The sequence below is a fragment of the Vulpes vulpes genome, chromosome 11 (genome assembly GCF_048418805.1).
Source record: "Vulpes vulpes isolate BD-2025 chromosome 11, VulVul3, whole genome shotgun sequence".
NCBI classification, from domain to species: Eukaryota; Metazoa; Chordata; class Mammalia; order Carnivora; family Canidae; genus Vulpes; species Vulpes vulpes.
In genome coordinates this window covers 102,084,513-102,103,549 of record NC_132790.1, presented here as the reverse complement: position 1 = coordinate 102,103,549, position 19,037 = coordinate 102,084,513, and the positions used below count along the sequence as shown (strand labels likewise).

The window sequence follows — 19,037 nt, the reverse complement described above, 5'->3', positions numbered from 1 at the left end:
GGTAATCACAAAAGCAACACAGAAAAGTTAAAAAAACCCTTGCCTTCATAAATCTAAATGAAAATGACTTTCAACCTCTCTACATCCAGCCCAATCATTGATCTAATAAGAGATCAGAATAAAGATGCTTTAAAATATGCAGTGTCAAAATTGTACTTTACACTCACCCTTTCTTAGGAAGCTACTAGAGGATGTGCTCCACCAAAAGGAAAGAGTAAACCAACAAAGATGCTCCAGATTCAGAAAAATCTAACACTAGAGATAAGTAAAAAGTCCCAGAATGACAGCAGGCCTAGGGATAAGAGATATATCAGGGAACAAAAAAAAGTCCTGGAGCACCTGGGTGGCTCAGGGCATGATCTCGGGATCCAGGATAGAGTCCTGCATCAGGCTCCTGTGAAGAACCTGCTTCTCCCTCTGCCTATGTCTCTGCCTCTCTCTCTGTGTCTCTCGTATGAATAAATAAGTAAATCTTAAGAAAAGAAAGAAAGAAAAGTCCTTCCCCCCTCTAGCTTATGCTAGAAGTGTAAGAGCAATTTTTAAAATGTGGTCTATAGACTGCTAAGGGTCCCTAAAACCCCTTCAGGGTATTAAAGAGGTCAAAACTATTTTCACTATAATACTGAAACATGATTTACCTTTTTCACTGTGTTGACTTTTGCACTGATGATGTAAATAAAAGCAATAGTAGGCAAAATTCCTGGTGCCTTAACAGGAATCAAGGCAATGGCACCAAACTGTACTAGTAGTCAGTATATTCTTCACTGCAACGCATAGTTTAAAAAAAATTCTTAAGCCAATTTCACTTAAGAATGTCCTTGAAAAAACAGTAAAAATCATTAATTTCATCAAATTTCAATCCTTGAGCACACATCTTTTTAATATTCTGTGTGATGAAATGGGTAATACATTATCCCGCTGCTGCATACTGAAGAATACTCGTTATTTTGAGAAAAAGCATTTATACAAATGAATTTCAAATTGAACTAGCTTTTATCATGAAACACTATTTTTACAGAACTATGATTACTCAAGTTTGTGTATTTGGCAGACATTTGCCCAGAAATGAATGAAGAGGGCCTTTCATTTCAAGGCAAACTGCCTTTTTTTTTTTTTTTTTTTTTTTGCCAATGATAAAATTTGAGCTCTCAAGCAAAAATTAGAATTTTGGATAACTTATATCCACCACCGTGAGACTGACAGCTTCCAGTCAGTACTTAAAGATTTCTCTGATGAGATCAGTGGTGATATTAACAGATGTGAATTTTTAAAAATTATATAATAGAGTGTCAAAATTTAGAAAGTATACATAACTCAGTGAACCACTAATTTTCCCACAGGCCAATTCAGGATATCACAGAATCATGCATGGGTAACAAAATCCACTCGAGTGCAAAATCAACCAACAGATTTTAATGTAATAGACTATGAAGTCATTGACATGGTTTCAAACACCAGACTGCAACCAACCCTTAAGAAACCACTGCTTGTCAAGTTTCAGTGTAGTATCACAGAAGTAATTATCTGCAAAGGCTATTAAAATACTTCTTTTTCCAAACCATTATCTTTGTGAAACCAGATTTCTTTGTATATTTCAATCAAAACAACTCATCACAGATACAGGAATCCAATTGCCTTCTATTAAGCCAGAGATTAGAGAGTCAGAAAAATGGAAAATGTCACTTTTCTCACTAAGTTTGTTTTTCGAAAGCACAGTTATTTTTTTCACATCAAATGTATTATTTATATTACCATGTAATGGGCTTATTATTATTACTTTTAAGTGGATTAATAAATATTTCAAAATTTGCTCATTTAATTACTAGCAAGGCAGTATTTCAGATACAGCCCACATGGATAAAAGTTCTTGGGGCCCACAATAATTTTTAAGAGTGTAAAGGAACCCTAAAACTAGAAAGTTTGAGAACCACTGCTCTACGCTATCTAAAGTTATTTCCGTTCTCCTTTCTTGTCCAGCTTACTAAGTCCCTATGCAAGGCATAAAGAAGTAGAACGAAAAGTACACAAACCTAATTAATGTATCTTGTTGACTGGAAAAAAAAAAAAAAGAATAGGAAGTGGGTAAATATGTTCCTCTGTTTTAATTTTAAACAACATAATTCATCCATAGTAGAAGAATGATTATATTTAACCCAGAAAAGTTAGTGGTAGATACAAATCCTTCTTTGGAGAAACTAATTTAAAAAAGTTTTTTGAACTATGTCACAAAACTATAAATATATTTTCAAGAAACATATTTACATTTCAGAGAAATTACTCTGAAGTATAAGCAATCTTTTTTTTTTTAAGATTTTATTTATTTATTCATAAGAGACACACAGAGAGAGAGAGGCAGAGACACAGGCAGAGGGAGAAGCAGGCTCCATGCAAGGATCCCGACGTGGGACTTGATCCAGGACTCCAGGATCACGCCCTGGGCCAAAGACAGGCGCTAAACCGCTGAGCCACCCAGGGATCCCCCAAATATAATCAATCTCAAGAGACCTCAAAAGTCACTACATTTAATACAGTTAACTTCAAATATGTATTCAGAAAACTGAACACCAAGAGCAAATAAGAGATACATCCAGAAATTGTCCTATCAACAACAGGTACTGAATTCCTACTCATCACCCTAGATATATATACTCACCTCTGGATTTCCATAATATCATTGGCATACAATTGAATATAGTTGCTCACCAAGTCATGGTTGTAATCTATATTACACACTCTTAGTAAGGAAGAGCTCTTCATACGTGACTCCATTCATTGTTAAGGTACAGTACATGTAAAGACACCTTAATAACACTTTCTAGGAAGGGCAATAATGAACTGAGCAGAGATTTTGAGAAGCCCCACAAGCTAACAACTTTTCAATCTAACTGTAAACAGAAAACACAACTATGATTAACAGAACTCCTGCAGCTCTTGGTTTTCTGTCCTTACTCTATCTTCTAGAACTTCCTGGTTGTAGTCTCACGGTTGTAAACCTCACCCAAAAACTCCCGCTAGAACTGAAACTAAGGACAGGTAATCACTACAGCAGGACATCCACTTACAAAACCATCTCACTGTAAAATTTAAGTGACTGATTAAAGACGTGAAGCCAAGATGTGGTCACTCAAAAAAAAAAAAAAAAAAAGCTCAAAGGCATACACAAGTAGTTCTTTGGTCTAGTTATTAAGGTACAAGAAGTTAACCTTTTTCAAAAAACAGGCAGTTAGAACAAAGATTCCTAGAGGACATGACAGTTTATAATTATTTCTCTACTACTCAATCATTAGTATATCAAACTATACTCTTTGTATCTTCGACGCCTTGTGGCTTAAAAAAAAAAAAAGAGTAGGAACAGTCATGTCAATAGGAAATCCAACTCAAAGAGGTAAATTAAAAATGGGGTTAATACCATTTTAGCCAGCAGTTGGGGTGGCTCAGTGGTTTAGTGCTGCCTTCAGCCCCAGGGCGGGATCCTGGAGGCCTGGGATGGAGTCCCATGTCAGGCTCCCTGCATGGAGCCTGCTTTTCCCTCTGCCTGTGTCTCTGCCTCTCTCTATGTCTCTCATGAATAAATAAATAAATAAAATATTTTTAAAAAATAAAATAATATAAAATACCATTTTAGCATAGGAAGAAATCCACAAATAAGTCAGAACCATGAAAAAGCAGTAAGAGGACTGGGTCAAAATTCAAACTTAATACAGCAAAATGCAAGAGATACCGAATTATCAAAAACAGTTCTATGCTAACTAAAAATTTTGTAGACTAGCATCTCTTTTTATAAAAAGCATGATCAAGGGCGGCCCGGGTAGCTCAGCGGTTTAGCACCGCCTTCAGCCCAGGGCCTGATTCTGGAGACCCAGGATGTCAGGCTTCCTGCATGGAGCCTGCTTCTCCCTCTCTGTGTGTCTCTCGTGAATAAGTAATTAAAATCTGAAAAAAAAAAAATGCATGATCAGTCCTAAGAATTTCTTCCAACGGTTTGTATATAAAAGCAGAAAATACACCTATACATCTTCTGTACCATCACAGTACCATTACAGAAGTTTTCCAACTCCTAACACAACTCTTGGCTAAGGCTGGTGGAACTGGTAAGGCCCATCAATAGGTACCAGCTGCCTTTTTTACTTTTTCCTATTTCAAACCTATTTAGCTGTCTTACTGAAGAACATAACAGAAGCAAAGTGTTACCCCTTAGCCGGAAATCTCCTCTGCCTGAAAAAAAAAAAAAAAAAAAAAAAAGTGCGTATTTACAGACTCTGAGGCTAAGAGGGGATACCCAGTTTCCCCAGAAGGTTGCACCTGTCTTAAGCGTCCAAAACTTTAAACCTGAGAATTCTGCATATCCCCTTCACTTAAGAGCTTTTTAGGTCTGCGTGCAGAGATGACATCTGGAATACTCTTTGTAACTGCAAATTGCATTTGATTTATGCAAAATACCTAGGGGGCTGAAACTAACAGGTTAGTGCTCGTTCTTAAAACCTCAACACCAAGGGAAAAATTCTGGCTTCCAGTGTCCATCCAGGTAGTACATACGTGATGCGATATGCATGACCCCTGGGGCGGCGAGTAGGTTACCGCGGACCCCACATGGTGAGTCAGCAACCTGTAGGGACGGCGCATCGTGACCTCTCACCCAAGTACACAGAGTGTAGGGGGGGGAGCAGCCCTTAGGGGTGGTCCTAGAGGCCAAGGCCACAAACCCTGAAGCCGAGGCAATGGAGCGGTTAGGGCGAGTATATTTGTATGTCAAAGAAGTTCAGCCGGTGTCACCCCGCGCGACCTTTCCCGGGGCAGGGGGGCCAGCAGGGAACGCGGCCCGGGAGCGAAGAGCGCAGCGCAGCAAGAGCGGGCAGGAAGGGGTGCACCGGCTGCAGCCTCCGCCGCCGCCGCCGCCGCCTCCTACCTAGGCGAGGGATGGAGCACGCGGGGGTCGGTGCACGCGGAGGGCAGGGGGGGCGCTGCTGGACCCTCCCCGCGCCCAGGGCCGAGCCCGAGGCCTGCAGCCGCGTGCACCGCCGGCCCCGCCCCCGCGCGCCCTCCCCGCCCGCCCCCCCCCCCCGCGCAGGCCGGGCCGGGGCCCCAGGGGGCGGCGGGCGCCAGGTGCCGCACGCATGCGCACTGCGCCGCCCCGCTCGGCCCGCGGCCGCCGCCCCGCCCCCACCCCGCGCCGCCTCCCGCCGGGGCAGGGCCTCGGAAGCCCGCGCCCGGCCGCGCCGCGACTCCGGCCGCCGGCGCGGGCATCACCTGGGTCGCGGCCTTCGGCCTCGCGCCTCCCGCTGACTCGCAAGCGCCACCGACCGAGAATCGCCCCTTCAAATCCGGGCGCCGCCGCCGGGCTCCGCGCTCGCCTCAGTTTAAGCGCACCGCCTTCCTGGTTCCAGCGCCAGGCGGCGGCAGCCGACCGCCGAGCGCATCGATCCGGGCGGCCAGGCCTCCGAGGAGCGCCGAGGGCGTCGATGGCCGCGCCGCCAAGTTGTTGTTGTTGTTTGCTTGGTGCTGGGTGTGCGCGCTCGCGTCTTTGGGTTCCTGGTTCCCGAAGAGCAATAAAGGCGGAGACCTTAGAGTGCCACGGCCCGAGGCACCGTCGTTATCATCTCAGATAACCCGTAAACAAGTGTGCACCGTGGGAAGTTACGTCTGAGACCCCACGCGTAGCAAAATTGGCTCCCGGGGGAGGGGGAACCCGGGCCAACGAGAATAAGTCACGGGAGCGTCTGTAGAGTCGTGTGGGATCAAAGTGCAATGATTTATTTGCAAAAAGAAAAAAAAAAAGAAAAAAATGCATTACAAGCGGTGTCTCTACCGCCCCTGAAGGTGGGGGGCGTGCCCTGGTTGGGCGCAAATTAGTTTCTCCCATTAAAGTTAAGGGGTTGGTGCAGCACTGGGAGGAGGCGGGCCGGAGGCTGGGAAACGGGGGTTTGTCCTGAAAGAGAAATTAAACGGTAGAGGGATTGGGTTGTTATTTAGAGCAATAGGAATTACAGCGATTCGGCATTTCCTGTGGCTCCTATTTACATCATTTATGTGTAAGGCACGGAAAGCAGGTGAACCCACCCTTGGCCTGGGTTCGGGTCGCGGGTGAGGACCGACTCACAGCCACTGACGGATGCCGCGCTGCAGTCCCCCGCGGACGGGCTGAGAGGCCGAAAACCACCTCCACCACCAATACATTTCCTATAAATGTATCTTAAAACAACCAGTGTTAAATAACTACTACACAACATGTTTGTTTTAAATAATCCAAGAGCTGGGGCGCCCCTTGGGGTCCTGAATTTTATTGGAACCCGTGTATCTGTCTGCAGGCTGTCAACTGAACTTTATTCAATGTTGTGTTTTTTTTGTTTTTTTGTTTTTTGTTTTTTGTTTTTACCAAAACTACATTTGGAAATATCGTGTCTCCAGAAAATATTTTTTTTTTATGTAATGAAACAGCATCATCACAACTTTATGTGCATTTATTGTTATATTATTTTAAGACCTTGCTGTTTATTTATTTTTTTTTTTTTTACTAAACTTCCCTTAGGCCAGTGGGAATCTATGGTGAGACACTGCAGATTTCTTACAGCCCCAGAGGATATCAACACCACTATTGCTAAATATATACAAAAAGCCAATGTGCCAGGAAAATCTATGGGAAAATCTATTTGGTGTGAATTACAGGACAATTGTGTCTGAGCCTTCCCTGATTAAAGTGGTCATCTTTCCCTCCACCTCAGTAGATGGAATTTAAAAAAGTAGCTAGTGAGTCTCCTGATCCCTCGCCAGACTTCTAACAGTGGGTATGTTGGAGCTGTTTGTGAATACGTATTTAACACCTCAGTTTCAGAGATCTTTGAGCACCACATCCATTTAGTTGACCCCATTACTGGTCATTCTGCTAAATGGCCTTAAAAATGGATTTTCATAAAGGATTAAAGTTGTATGGCTACTCCCCTCTGATAATATCAGAATTGAAGTGGTTACAGTAGTAAACCAAAACCAAGTGTAAGATCATGTTTCTAAATTCATATAACTTGGAAAGCGTATTTGAGTCTCTTCTGTGGTGTGATGAACAGAAGCAAGCAGTCGTGTAATTCATTAATACCTAAAAGCTGTTGCTACTGGAAACTTAAAGATCTTAATTATTTCTCCAAAAACAGCAAAAAAAAAAAAAAAATGTTCCAAGAAGAACAGAGAACAGAAGATAGCTTCAGAATTTAAAAGAAAAAAAGGGCAAAGTTACATTTCTAAAATGTATGACTTTCATTTTCCTTAAATTCACTAAATGTGAACATTTTAATCTGAAGAGTAGGAGAGTATGATAAAGATATGTGTAGCCTCTGTTTGTATTTATTGTAGAACCACTAGTATATTAAGTTATAATTGTTTTCTCATCTTTACAAATGATTCAAGTTGCTTTGATGATAGTTCTCAAATTATCTGTTAACTTTGTGTTCACGCCTTAATGGAGGGGCAGACCCTATACCTATCAAAGTTCTGTAATTGCTTTTATTTTCACTGAGCGTATCCGGTCCAAGAAAGATGAACAAGTTGCCTTCAACATCAGAGGAAAACCTGCATTAATATTGACACTACTTGAAAATGTCCCCAAACCAACGTGAAGATTCAGATATATTTGTTTACAGACTCAAGGAATTATAACTTCCCTATGTGAATATTCTCGTGTGAGATTCGTCTGCCCGGCCACAGTGCCCACAGCCAGCTTTGTCCTGCACAAATGACTCAGTAATATAGATGTTCCTTCCATTCAACAAACTGTTTCGATGAAAATAGTCCAGGAATAGAATTTTAGATTGTGTTTTTGACACACACACACACACACACAGACTGAGAGAGAGAGAGAGAGAAACCTTTCTCCCGGTGACCCTCTTGTTCAACGGTCCATGAAAAGTAAAATGAGATGGGGCATAAACTTAAGACGAATTTTTTTTTTCTTCAAACTCAAAGAGGGATCATCACTCGCGTTTCAAGATTAGGAAATCAACCAGAATGTTCTGAGGATGCTAAAGAGGAGCTCCAGTCCTTAGCCGTGGGAGGGGTCCGCGCGCTGGGAATTGCAAGGGAAAGGGGGTCGGGATCCTGGGGCCTCGGGGAGGGAGCCAAGTCGAAGCGTCCTTGCCCGGGCGCTCGGGGAGCGCTGCAGGATGGAGCGGGTCGGGGGGCAGCAGCCCGGGAGGTGGGGCGGCCGGCGGCCGAGGCGGGGACTTGGGGTGGCTCGACCTCCCCGGGGGGCGCAGCTCGGGCTGGGCTCGGAGCCGCGCGGGCCTGGGAAGCCGGAGAGGAGCGTGGCCCGGGGCGGGCTTGCGAGCGCAGGTGCGGGGCCGGGCCGGGCCGCGGGGCTGGGCCGCGGGGTCGCGGTCGGGGTCGCGGTCGGGCCCCGCCGCCGCGCGCTGCTCGGCGTCCTGCAGGCCACGCCCCGGCGGGGCAGGTCCCGCTCCCGGGTGTGTAATTGAATCGTGACACCGACGCACAATCCGCGCCTAATTAAATTAATTAGCGGTTCTCGTCCACGCCGGATTAGTGGCCCGGAGCGCGGGCGGCCGAGGCTCCCCGACGACCCGGGCGGCCCGGGACCGGCCGGCCCCCCTCGCCCGTCGCCCGTCGCCCGTCGCCCCTCTCCCCGCCCCTCCCCCTCCCCGCCCCCGCCCCTCCCCCGCCGCAGGTACTGGCGCGGCGCCTCCCGGGCAGGGGCTCCCCGCGAGTCGCCGAGGGGAGGTGATCGACTCCGGCGAGGGGCCGCCTTGGCCAAGTATAAATAGTGAGACTCGAAGCGCAGCGTCGCTGTCGGACCCGAACTCTCGGCAGGAAGATTCGCCCAAGATCTTCACCTCCAACGAGGCGCTCGGCGGGGAGCATCCGTCCCCAGCTCCCTCCGGCGGCCCCCGCCCTCCCCCTCCTCCTCCTCCTCCTCCTCCTACTTCTTTTCCTCCTACTTCTCCTCCTCTTTCTTCTCGCTTCTCTTCTTTTTCTTCTTCTCCTTCCTCCCCCCCCTCCCCCCTCCTCCTCCTCCTCCTCCTCCGGCTCCTCCCCCGCCCCCTGCCCCATTGATGTGTTATTACTGGGGGGGCTGGAGCAGTAAAAAAAGAAGAAGGAAAAAAAGAGCGGGGCTCGGCTGGGAGAGGCTGCGAGCGGGGCGGGCGGCGTCCGCGGCGATGGAGGAGCTCACGGCCTTCGTCTCCAAGTCGTTTGACCAGAAAGTGAAGGAGAAGAAGGAGGCGATCACGTACCGCGAGGTGCTGGAGAGCGGGCCGCTGCGCGGGGCCAAGGAGCCGACGGGCGGCGCCGAGCCGGGCCGCGACGAGCGCAGCAGCCCCGCAGTCCGGGCGGCCGGCGGAGGCGGCGGCGGAGGAGGCGGAGGCGGAGGCGGAGGCGGCGGCGGAGGCGCGGGAGGAGGAGCGGGCGGCGGCGCTGGAGGAGGGCGCTCTCCCGTCCGGGAGCTGGACATGGGCGCCGCCGAGAGGAGCCGGGAGCCGGGCAGCCCGCGGCTCACGGAGGGTAACGACCCCCACCCCCCCCCCACCCCACCCCGGGGAGCGCGGCCCGAGGGCGCGGGGAGGGCAAGGGCGCGCGCGGGGCTCCCAGGCCGGGCCGGGCCACCGCGCGGGCGGCGGGGGGGGGGTGGCAGCGGCGGGGCGCGGAGGCCTGGGACGCGGAGGGGGCGCGGGGCACTTGGCCCGGGTCGCGGCCGCCGCCACCTCCCCCTCCCCCGCCCCAACCCGTCCCCGCACCCCCAGCGCCCCGCATCTCGGAGGCGGAAACTTCTCCTTCTCTTTGCGCGAGGCGGAGGCAGGCGAGAGGCTGTTTCCCTTCGGGAGGCGCGTTACGCTCCTTTTATTTATTTATTCATTTATTCATTTATTTTCGGTTGGTTTTTCGATATTTGCACGGTTCCATCTCTGCTTCGAATCATTGACTACTCACTTTTTTTTTTTTTTTGCTGTTTTCGATTCATTATTATTGATTATTATTTTGTTGGGGGGGGAAAGGGGGAGGGGGCGGTGAGGCATCCTTTGGTGCCAGCAAAGTGTTAGGAAATGGCCTTTATCTAAACAGTGCAGCGTCCTGTACCGACTCGGAAGAGTCCAACAATAAAATTAATTTGGCACTTGGTGCCTGCAGTAACTGGTGCGCTGCCATATTTTTCCAATTAGGAAAATATGTGACATGCGTAGAATCACATATTTAAGCGGGCAATTAAGTTGTTTATAACACGGTCTGTTCCTGTTTAGGCCAATAAATGGAAATTTGGGGGCGAAATAGAGATTGTATTAAGTCTGTTAATCAAGTGGAGATGCGGACATCCTTCTCTTTGAAGCTCCAAAAGTTTCAGAGGCATCCACTGTGGATGACAAGACATAGACAAAGCCTTCTCATCTCTTTGGTAGAATCCGAAGGGTGTGTTTTCATGTTTAAATTTCATTACCGTATCAGTGGAGATATTTTGTGAACTTGGCTCCCGATGTTTGCTGTGTTGTCTCCTCCCCGATGGAAGGACAAATGTCCGGAAAAACGAACTCTGAGTACAAGAAATGCGGGCGACACTTAGGATCACCGGAGCTAGAATGCTAGACTGGGCTGGAATCTGGAGACTCTTTTTTACACACACACACCCCCCCCCACCCAGACCAGGCAGCAGGTCCCTCCTCCTAAATTTGGAAAATGATGGCCCAGCTGTCAGGCAGCCCAGTGCGGCCTCCCGGCCTGAGTGCACAGCTCCAGGCCTTGGGCGCACCAGCCCACCGCGTGGCGGTGAAGGTCTGAGCCCGAGCAGACGCAGTCCTGGGATTGCAGATTTCCAAGCTCAGGACAAGTATCCATTTCTCTGCAGGCCGGCTCTTCCAGAAACGATCCTTAACACCCATGCGGATCGGGATCCTGGGCTAGGAAGAACCGCAAACAGCTTCGACTATCCAAACTCAGCTTTGGCACCTTAAAAACCCAAGGCTCCGACTCAGGCGCAAAGGATGAATGTTCCAGAGGGCAGCTTATGCTGATGCGGGCTCCCCTGACCGCTGCCCCTTGGCCTGTATCTATCTGTCCATCTCTGTATGGCCCCCCTACATCCCTCGGGTGACTCTGTGCGCTCACAGTCGCAGAGCTCCTGCTTTTCAAGGGAGGAGGAGGAGGAAGGACAGTAAAGTAGCTACGGATGCTGCAAACCCAGAGCAGGAAAAAAAAATGCATATTTTATTAAACAACCGAGCTGCTGGATGCATGAAAAGGCTTAGAGCAACCAATAGAAACCAAGGATCACCAATGTTCCGCTTGAACCTGTTGATCTCCGTGGGTTCGAGCATTTAGGGTCGAGGCTTGCCGCCTTTCCGATGGGGCGGGAGCGGGGAGCCCCGAGGCACCCGGCCGCGCGCGCCTCCCGACGCCGCTGCTCCGCGCTCGCCCTCCGGCCGCCGGCGTGGCGTGGGCGCCTCGGCTCGGGCGCGGGCCTGGCGCGGGCCTTCCGCGGGCTCGGCCCCTGCGCCGCTCGGCACCGGGGCGCGCTCTGCAGCCGCGCGCCTGGGGCCCAGTCGTCCCTAAATTAGAGACGCGAGTTGGAGAGGGACGGCGGGGCGCCCCCCAGCCTGCCCAGGGCCCCGGGCACCGCCTGGCCGCGCCCTGCGCCGGGGCCGGGGGCTGCGTGGGCCCGAGGGGGGCAGCGGGGAGCGCGGGGAGCGGGGCTGCAGGTGCGGAGCGGGCGGCCGGGCATCCCCGGGATGCTCTTCCCCGGGGCAGGGCGCCGGACTGGACGGGAACTCCGGGAGGGGGCAGGATCCTCCATCCTTTTTTTTTTTTTTTTTTTTTTTTTTGGAGACAAATCTGGTAACAGGATTTGCTGTGTTGTTTTTGTCCGTGTGTGTGTGTGCGCGCACGTGGCCACACGCGTGGCTCTCTCTGCGTGGTGCCCCCTCCAGTGTCCCCGGAGCTGAAGGAGCGCAAGGAGGATGCGAAAGGGATGGAGGACGAAGGCCAGACCAAAATCAAGCAGAGGCGAAGTCGGACCAATTTCACTCTGGAACAACTCAACGAACTGGAGAGGCTTTTTGATGAGACCCACTACCCGGACGCTTTCATGCGCGAGGAGCTGAGCCAGCGGCTGGGGCTGTCCGAGGCCCGCGTGCAGGTATCCAGCTGCGAGGAGGTCACGGCAGGGCCCGGGGGTGGAGGGGGGCACGCGTGGGGTTAGAGAGGCAGCCAGGCCGGGAGACGCACACCCAGGGCCCGGGCGCAGGCGTCTGGAGTGAGGTGAGAAGGGAAGGGATGGTCTTACTAGAGGTCTTATTTTGCAAAGTAAATCTTGGTCTCGTAGCCTACCCCCCACCCTATCCCAACATATGTTCCCAGCAGAAGAAAGCTGTGCTGGGCTTGCTCCCAGAGTTTCTATAAACCACACCCCCCCCCCTCGCCTTACGATGCCTTTAATGTGGTTTAATCCTAATGGGCCTACTTTTATAAGCCTTAAAAAAAAATCCCACAGAAAACGTTTTATCTTCTGGATGCCTTAAAAGTTACAACGAATATTTTGTTCGCCTGAGTTGGTTTTCCTTGAGGGCCTGCTCCGGGGTCTAGGGTTGCCAAGCGGATATGCCAATTAGGTTTATAGATGTACAGACTATAAAGAAAATTAGCAACTGTTAAGTGTGGAAATTTACAGTTTGCCGTTAGCAGTCGATCTCAAACTGTGTGTAAAACAGTAGAGAAATAAATGCATTTTGGTCACTCTTTGTTCCCTCACGTACGTTAGTAACCGAGGCAGCAAACCTGAACCTACAGAAACTTGATTTTAAAACAACTCACATATCTTAAGATTGACATTCCCAAAGTCCAACACCCAACAAGTGCCATACGTGATGAACTTAGGATTGGAGCAGGGGTTTTTTGTTGTTGTTGTTGTTGTTGTTGTTGTTTGGGGGTTTGTTTTCTTTTTTTACTGATTGTGGGGGTAGAAATCACGGCAATAGGCTTTGGGAGCATTCAAGGTAGAAAATTATATACATACGTGCATACATATCCTTCTAGTTTTCTGGAGAAAACATTTAAATGTTTCAGACTGTATTTCCGCTCAAATAATAAAATAGGAGAAAATGATGGTCATTATTTGTTTGAACACATGGAGCAGTTTTAGGCCTGAACATCTGCAGCTGTTACAAAGTATCACTGTAACAGATACTCCCGGGGTCTCTGGGCGCAGAGACCACCATCTGCAGCAAACTATGCAATTCTTATGGGGCTTCCCCGCATCTTGTAATAGGATCAGGACAAAAACAGAGCAGTCACGTTGAAGGGGAAAAGTAATAATAGGCTGCCTTGGTCATCACAGCCATCAATAGAAGGCTCCGCTCTTCCTTTTTAAGCCTCTCCTGCTTTGCTGTGTGTACTGAAATCTCTAGAGGCTCAGCAACCCCTTAAAGACATGATGATAATTATTACAGTTATGAGCATTAGTATCTCAGTTCCAACTCTTCTAGGGGAAAAAAGAGGCAAGAAGCCTCAGGCCATGTGAGTTACACAAAGGATGCCACCCTGGCATGAAATCTACCCTTCTATTACACTAAATGGCAGGGGAATTTTTGAAGATTTACATGGACTATGACACTTGCTTTCAAAAACAAGGAAAAGCTCTGAAGCAGTATTTTTCTTTTATAGTTTTTTTCAGACCTTAATTTGTGAATCAGTCAATATGCTGTGTTATTGGAACATAATGCTGTATGATTGGAGTGTAAAAGCAAGCTTTATATGAATTTTTAAAAAATCTGTCATACTGCCTCTAAAAGTTGGCACGTTTATTTAAGGAGGTAATATCTGGGAAAAGACATTATCCAGGAGTTACTTGATTCATACCTTCCCCTTTTCACAGAATATTGGTGGGGTTTGTTTTTTTTTTTTCTTTTTTTCTCATAAGAAGTGAACTTTGTTGTTGGTCTTTATTTTTTCATAGTTTTATTTAAATTTTAGGGTTATTTTCTACTATCCTAACTGTAAGCAGTGGATTTTTTTCTATAGAAGCAAGTTAGATTATCATGATAATGGCACAATTATTCTGCTACTGTGTTATACTCTGCTGCACAGAGGAACAGAGAAATTCTAAACTTCTTTGTAGTGAGGCTTTTATGGCACTAATTACCTCTTCCCCCACTCTTATCTCCCGCTCCCCCCCCAAAAAAAAAACCAGAGTCACTATTTGCTTTGGTGTTTGGTTTTTCTTGAAGATGAAGCTAATTAATATTACAGGCTATTAATGAGCACATTCTTCTCAGGTCTTACTGGGCAAACATCTAAACCCATTATCACTTTGGTATCAGGTATCAGGGAGAGTTTTAGGCCTTGGGGACTCCATAATGTAGAAAGATGAAACCAGGACTAATAGTAATTTATCAAGAAACAATTTATCTTGCAAAACTCCATGAAACCTATTTTTGTCATTCGTTTGCATTATTTCACTTTGGAAATTGAGAGTGATTTTTTCGAATTCAAAAATTGTGTGCTGTGTCTCTCAATCTTTGCCTAAAACACTAATGTTTTTTCATTGTAGTCCAGTAATTAAAAGAAAATGTGTGAGTTCATAACATCTAGGGTTTGTTTTTTTTTTTCCAATTTGTAGGTTTGGTTTCAAAATCGACGAGCTAAATGTAGAAAACAAGAAAATCAACTCCATAAAGGTATGTTTCTCAAAGAACATCTGATATTCTAAGCAAAAAGAGAATTGGGTAACATTGTTATACAAAGTCGGAAAAAAACTCTGAGAGATAATGATGGTCTCTATTTAAAATCTGCTCTGAGGCAGTTAATGAGAGTCCAAAAGTTTGGGAGTAAATTGCGTTTATTTTAATTATGGCATAGTCCATAATAGTCTGATTCCAAAGGAATTAGTTTTATCTTGGTATCATCTAGAACCCTGGAAAACTACGCTGGAAATATTAACCTAACATTATTGTGTTTTGTTCCCCCCCCCCCTTTTTTTACAGGTGTTCTCATAGGGGCTGCCAGCCAGTTTGAAGCTTGTAGAGTTGCACCCTATGTCAACGTAGGTGCTTTAAGGATGCCATTTCAACAGGCAAGTATAGCCCAATTTCAACCAGTTTTTACCTGTAAAAAGACCTTGATGTTTGATTGAATTGTTGAATATACCCTCTCTCTGAGCCCCAATGTTGGTGCCCATGCGGTTAAAGAATAACTCTGAGATGATGCAGTGAACCTACTCCCCTTTGAAAACCTATAAAATGTCAAGGGCCTACATGCCTAGTCCTTTCTGTCCTCCTGGGAAACGTGCAGAGGCCGGAGGCCAGCAACTGGTCCTTTAAAAATGCACTAAAGATTGCTCTTGGGGAGGGAAAGGAAAAGCCTTTTGATTAAGATTTTGTCAGATCCAATACAGAGAGGTTAGTCCAAAGGTGTTTTCTAAGGCAACTTTCTGAATATTTTTCTAGGTATTCCCTACCTCTTAGTCACATTAAATGTCTCTGGCAGAAGAAAAGTAAATAAATAAAGGTACTTCAACTCAGACTTGATTTTTTTAAAGCTGTTTCTGCAAACAAAGCTTCATCCCTAGTAGAGAGGGAAGCCTTGGTCTTCCCAGGGATGCCCTGCCTCTGCAATCCCTTTCTTTGGCATAAAGAAACCTTTAAGACTACATTTTAAAAGGACAGCCTGCAGCAATGATTTAATCCTGGGAAATCCCAGTGCTCAAAACGCCCCTGCTCTTCAAGCCTAAGGGCGCAATCTTTGCCCAACCAGCGCCTGACCTTCCCCATCCTCAGCCGGGACCCCTGCTTGGTAGGGCTGTGAAGTCACGAATTAGCTCTCAGTTGGCAGCACCCTGGACTGGGGAGGCACCGGGCTGTACCCATGTATTGATGGTTACTGTTGGGGAGATCTTAGCTCTCTTGGCACCACATGACTCTAGCGAGCATCCCGATGCTAGGCTTTTGAAGCAAGAGAGCAAGATTGCAGAGACAGAGTGGGATCTTGAAAGGAGCCCCTCCGTACTCAGAAAGTGATCTGCAGGCCTTGCAGCAGCAGCAGCAGCAGCAGCCACCACTGGGAGACTCTTAGAAATGCAGAACCTGAGGTCCCAGTGCGGACCTCCGGGAGCGGGAATCTGCATTTTGACATGTGCTTTATAAGGAGGCCAGTTGCTACAACAGTAAAGTTTAGAAGTGCTGACAATTATGCCAGTTGTGATGAAGGCGCAGTACTTCCCCCCAAGTGAGGAGGAAAAGTTTCACGGGTTGCTTGTTAGTGCTTCAGTGCTTTATGCTGGGTGAGAGGTGCACGCCCGCCTGGAGAGGAGAGAGCCCTTCCAGATTAGCTTTCCCACCCTGCGGGGTTGGTGGGCCCGACCCCCGGGAGGGGGGCACATTCCTGCTGACGGGTCGCAGAGCCCCTGGCGCTCCCGAGTGTCCCGGGGCGCCCCAGATTCAGCCCCAGCCCCAGCCCCCCGCCTCGCCGAGCCGGACGCCGTTAATGCTCTGTTTCTATTCTGTTGTCACCCTAGGATAGTCATTGCAACGTGACGCCCTTGTCCTTTCAGGTTCAGGCGCAGCTGCAGCTGGACAGCGCCGTGGCGCACGCGCACCACCACCTGCACCCGCACCTGGCCGCGCACGCGCCCTACATGATGTTCCCGGCGCCGCCCTTCGGACTGCCGCTGGCCACCCTGGCCGCCGACTCGGCCTCCGCCGCCTCCGTGGTGGCCGCCGCCGCCGCCGCCAAGACCACCAGCAAGAACTCGAGCATCGCCGATCTCAGACTCAAAGCCAAAAAGCACGCGGCCGCCCTGGGCCTGTGACGCCCGCGGCCCCCGCGCCCCCCGCGCCCGCTGCTCGCCCGGCCCGCGCCCTGCGCCCTGCGCCCTGCGCCCTCCGCCCTCCGCCCTGCGCCCGCCCCGGCCTCGACCTCGACCTCGGCGCCCCCCGGGCCCCCCGGGCGCCCGCTCCGGCTGCGGCCGCACCTGCCCCGGGGCGAGCGCGCACCTGCCCCGGGCGAGCGCGCACCTGCCCCGGGGCGCGGGGGCGGCCTGCAGAGAGCCCAGGCGCCGGGCCACCGCACAGCTGCCACCACGGACTCGCGGAGAAACAAAAAAAATCCTGTTAATAAAAAATAAGCAAAAAAAAAAAAAAAAAAAAGTAGCAAAGATAAACAAGAAAGAAAAAAGAAAAAAAGAGAGAGAGAGAGAGAAAGGGAACTTATTGCTATTGGGCAGAAGTCGAAATCGGAGGAAGAACCAAGGAGCAAAAAACAAACAAACAAAAAAAACAGATTTAAAAAAAAAAAAGTATTTTATACGTTTGAAAATATGGAAAAAAAATAATAACCCGGACGAGAATCTTGAGAGAATGGAGAGAATGGAAGGGGGTGGGAGGGGGAGAGGGGAGTTACCAACTTAAAGTGTATGGTATGGTTTGTTGTTGTTTTTTTTTTTTAAATGGGCTCCCCCCCCCCAAAAAAAAGGGCAAAACAGAAGGAAGAGGTATACTTATTTAAAGAATTAAGATTTTAAAAGTGCGCAGCTGGGAAGTTCACAGGTTTTGAAACTGACCTTTTTCTGCGAAGTTCACTTTAATACAAGAAATTTGATAAGAGAGGCGGGCCTCCTTTTACGTTGAATCAGATGCTTTGAGTTAAAAAAAAAAAAAACCCACCACGGATGGAAGAGTAAGAAGAGGGAAAGACAGTATCAAAACGAGGAGAGGAGAAAAATGATATTAACGCAAGAAATGTTGCCGCAGACAATGATTTCTCTGAGAAATTGTGACAGCAGCACTGTCCAGACTGCCACCCGCCCGTAGCTCCGGTTTTGCATGTTCCTTGTATTCCACTGACGGCGGCCCTCTGCTCCCTGCTTTACTCACGTGCACTTACTCCATGCTCATCTTCAGTACGAAAAACAATGCCGAAAGCATCTGGAAATTGATATATATCAAATCTATAATTTTTTCGCCCCGTCTTTGATCCTGTCGGACAAAAGAAAAAGGTCGGAAGGGGAAAAAAAATTACACTCTGTCCCAAGAAGACGGAGGTGGGCAGAAAATGTGGGGAAAGGAAAAGGAAACGAAGACCAAATGAAATAATAAAGGTACAGCGCCTCCAAGGCTCGTGGCACACAGTAGGCGCTCAATCAGTGTCAGTCCCCTCTCCTCCCTCCTTGTATTCCCTCCTGCTGATTTCCTGACGTCCCGTTTGGGAACCTTCCTTTACTTCCCCCTCTCTATCCTGTCACACTCACCTTAAATAATACCCAACTCCATACAGGCAGTAGGTTTGTGTAAAATATGTTGATACACACGAACAAAGTTTATTTTGGCTATGATGTGTGAACTGATGGTTGACTTTCAACATTTGCATTTTATCTCACAAAGGTGTATATTCAAGTAATTTTTTTTTTGTTTCAATTCATGTAACTATTTAAACTGGGGTACCCTGGACTAAGCAATCTGTATCCCAATCACTAGAAAGCCGCCTTAGTCTTGTTTTTTTGTTTGTTTTGGTTTTTTTTTTTCTAATTTACAAGAAAGAGGAAAAGCTCTTTTGACTGAACTTTGGTATGCGGTTGAGCTTTGTAACTATTTGTTCTCCATGAAAACAAAGTTATTTATATTTGCCATATTTTTTCTAGTGTATTAAGTTATTTTAAACAGAAGAAGATGCTGTTATTTCATGATGTGTTGTTGGTACAAAATGTTTCGATTTCACCTCTGTTAAACCTTTTAAATAAGTGCCAAGTTATTAATTGAAGACACTTTGCGATCAATTGAATGAAAATAGTATTGTTTCATTTGATGGGGTTCGCGTCATCTTTGTTCCTGTTCCTATTAAACTATCCGGGATAGTCTTTCCTTCTTCCTTTTTGATTAATGTGTATGTATCTGTCGAATACATCAGCTCAGGAAAGCGCTGGCCTCGGCTGCTCGGTGCAGCTCTTAAGGGCGGTGAGTGCAGGCCGCGGGGCTCCGGCCTCTTGGAGCTCAACCCCCACCCCCTTTATTTACCCACCCAGCATAGACGCCGGATTGATTTTACACCAAATCAATTAGGGAACAGAT

At 48.0% G+C, this 19,037-nt stretch overlaps 2 protein-coding genes across 2 annotated transcripts in view; one reads left to right on the top strand and one right to left on the bottom strand.

Moving 5' to 3' along the window:
* Positions 1 to 9,297, bottom strand: part of RSRC1 (arginine and serine rich coiled-coil 1) — a 402,099-nt gene extending 392,802 nt beyond the window's left edge. Inside the window, exon 1 of the mRNA XM_072727251.1 lies at positions 9,231 to 9,297. The gene's annotated coding sequence lies outside the window, so the exon portion shown is untranslated. The remainder of the gene's footprint in view (positions 1 to 9,230) is intronic.
* On the top strand, positions 8,735 to 18,826 carry SHOX2 (SHOX homeobox 2). Its single transcript, XM_072727250.1, has 5 exons — positions 8,735 to 9,498; positions 11,910 to 12,118; positions 14,597 to 14,654; positions 14,961 to 15,049; positions 16,526 to 18,826. The coding sequence occupies exons 1-5, from the start codon at positions 9,051 to 9,053 to the stop codon at positions 16,781 to 16,783; spliced, it is 1,062 nt and encodes a 353-aa protein (XP_072583351.1). The 5' UTR covers positions 8,735 to 9,050; the 3' UTR covers positions 16,784 to 18,826.
* The last annotated feature ends 211 nt before the right edge of the window (positions 18,827 to 19,037 follow it).

What these genes read in the sequence shown, in the direction of transcription:
- SHOX2 (XM_072727250.1), top strand. Translation starts at nt 9,051, where the DNA reads ATGTGTTATTACTGGGGGGGCTGGAGCAGTAAAAAAAGAAGAAGGAAA. An exon ending in CAGCCCGCGGCTCACGGAGG is followed by an intron (nt 9,499 to 11,909) that starts GTAACGACCCCC and finishes TGCCCCCTCCAG; the next exon opens with TGTCCCCGGAGCTGAAGGAG. An exon ending in AGAAAATCAACTCCATAAAG is followed by an intron (nt 14,655 to 14,960) that starts GTATGTTTCTCA and finishes CTTTTTTTACAG; the next exon opens with GTGTTCTCATAGGGGCTGCC.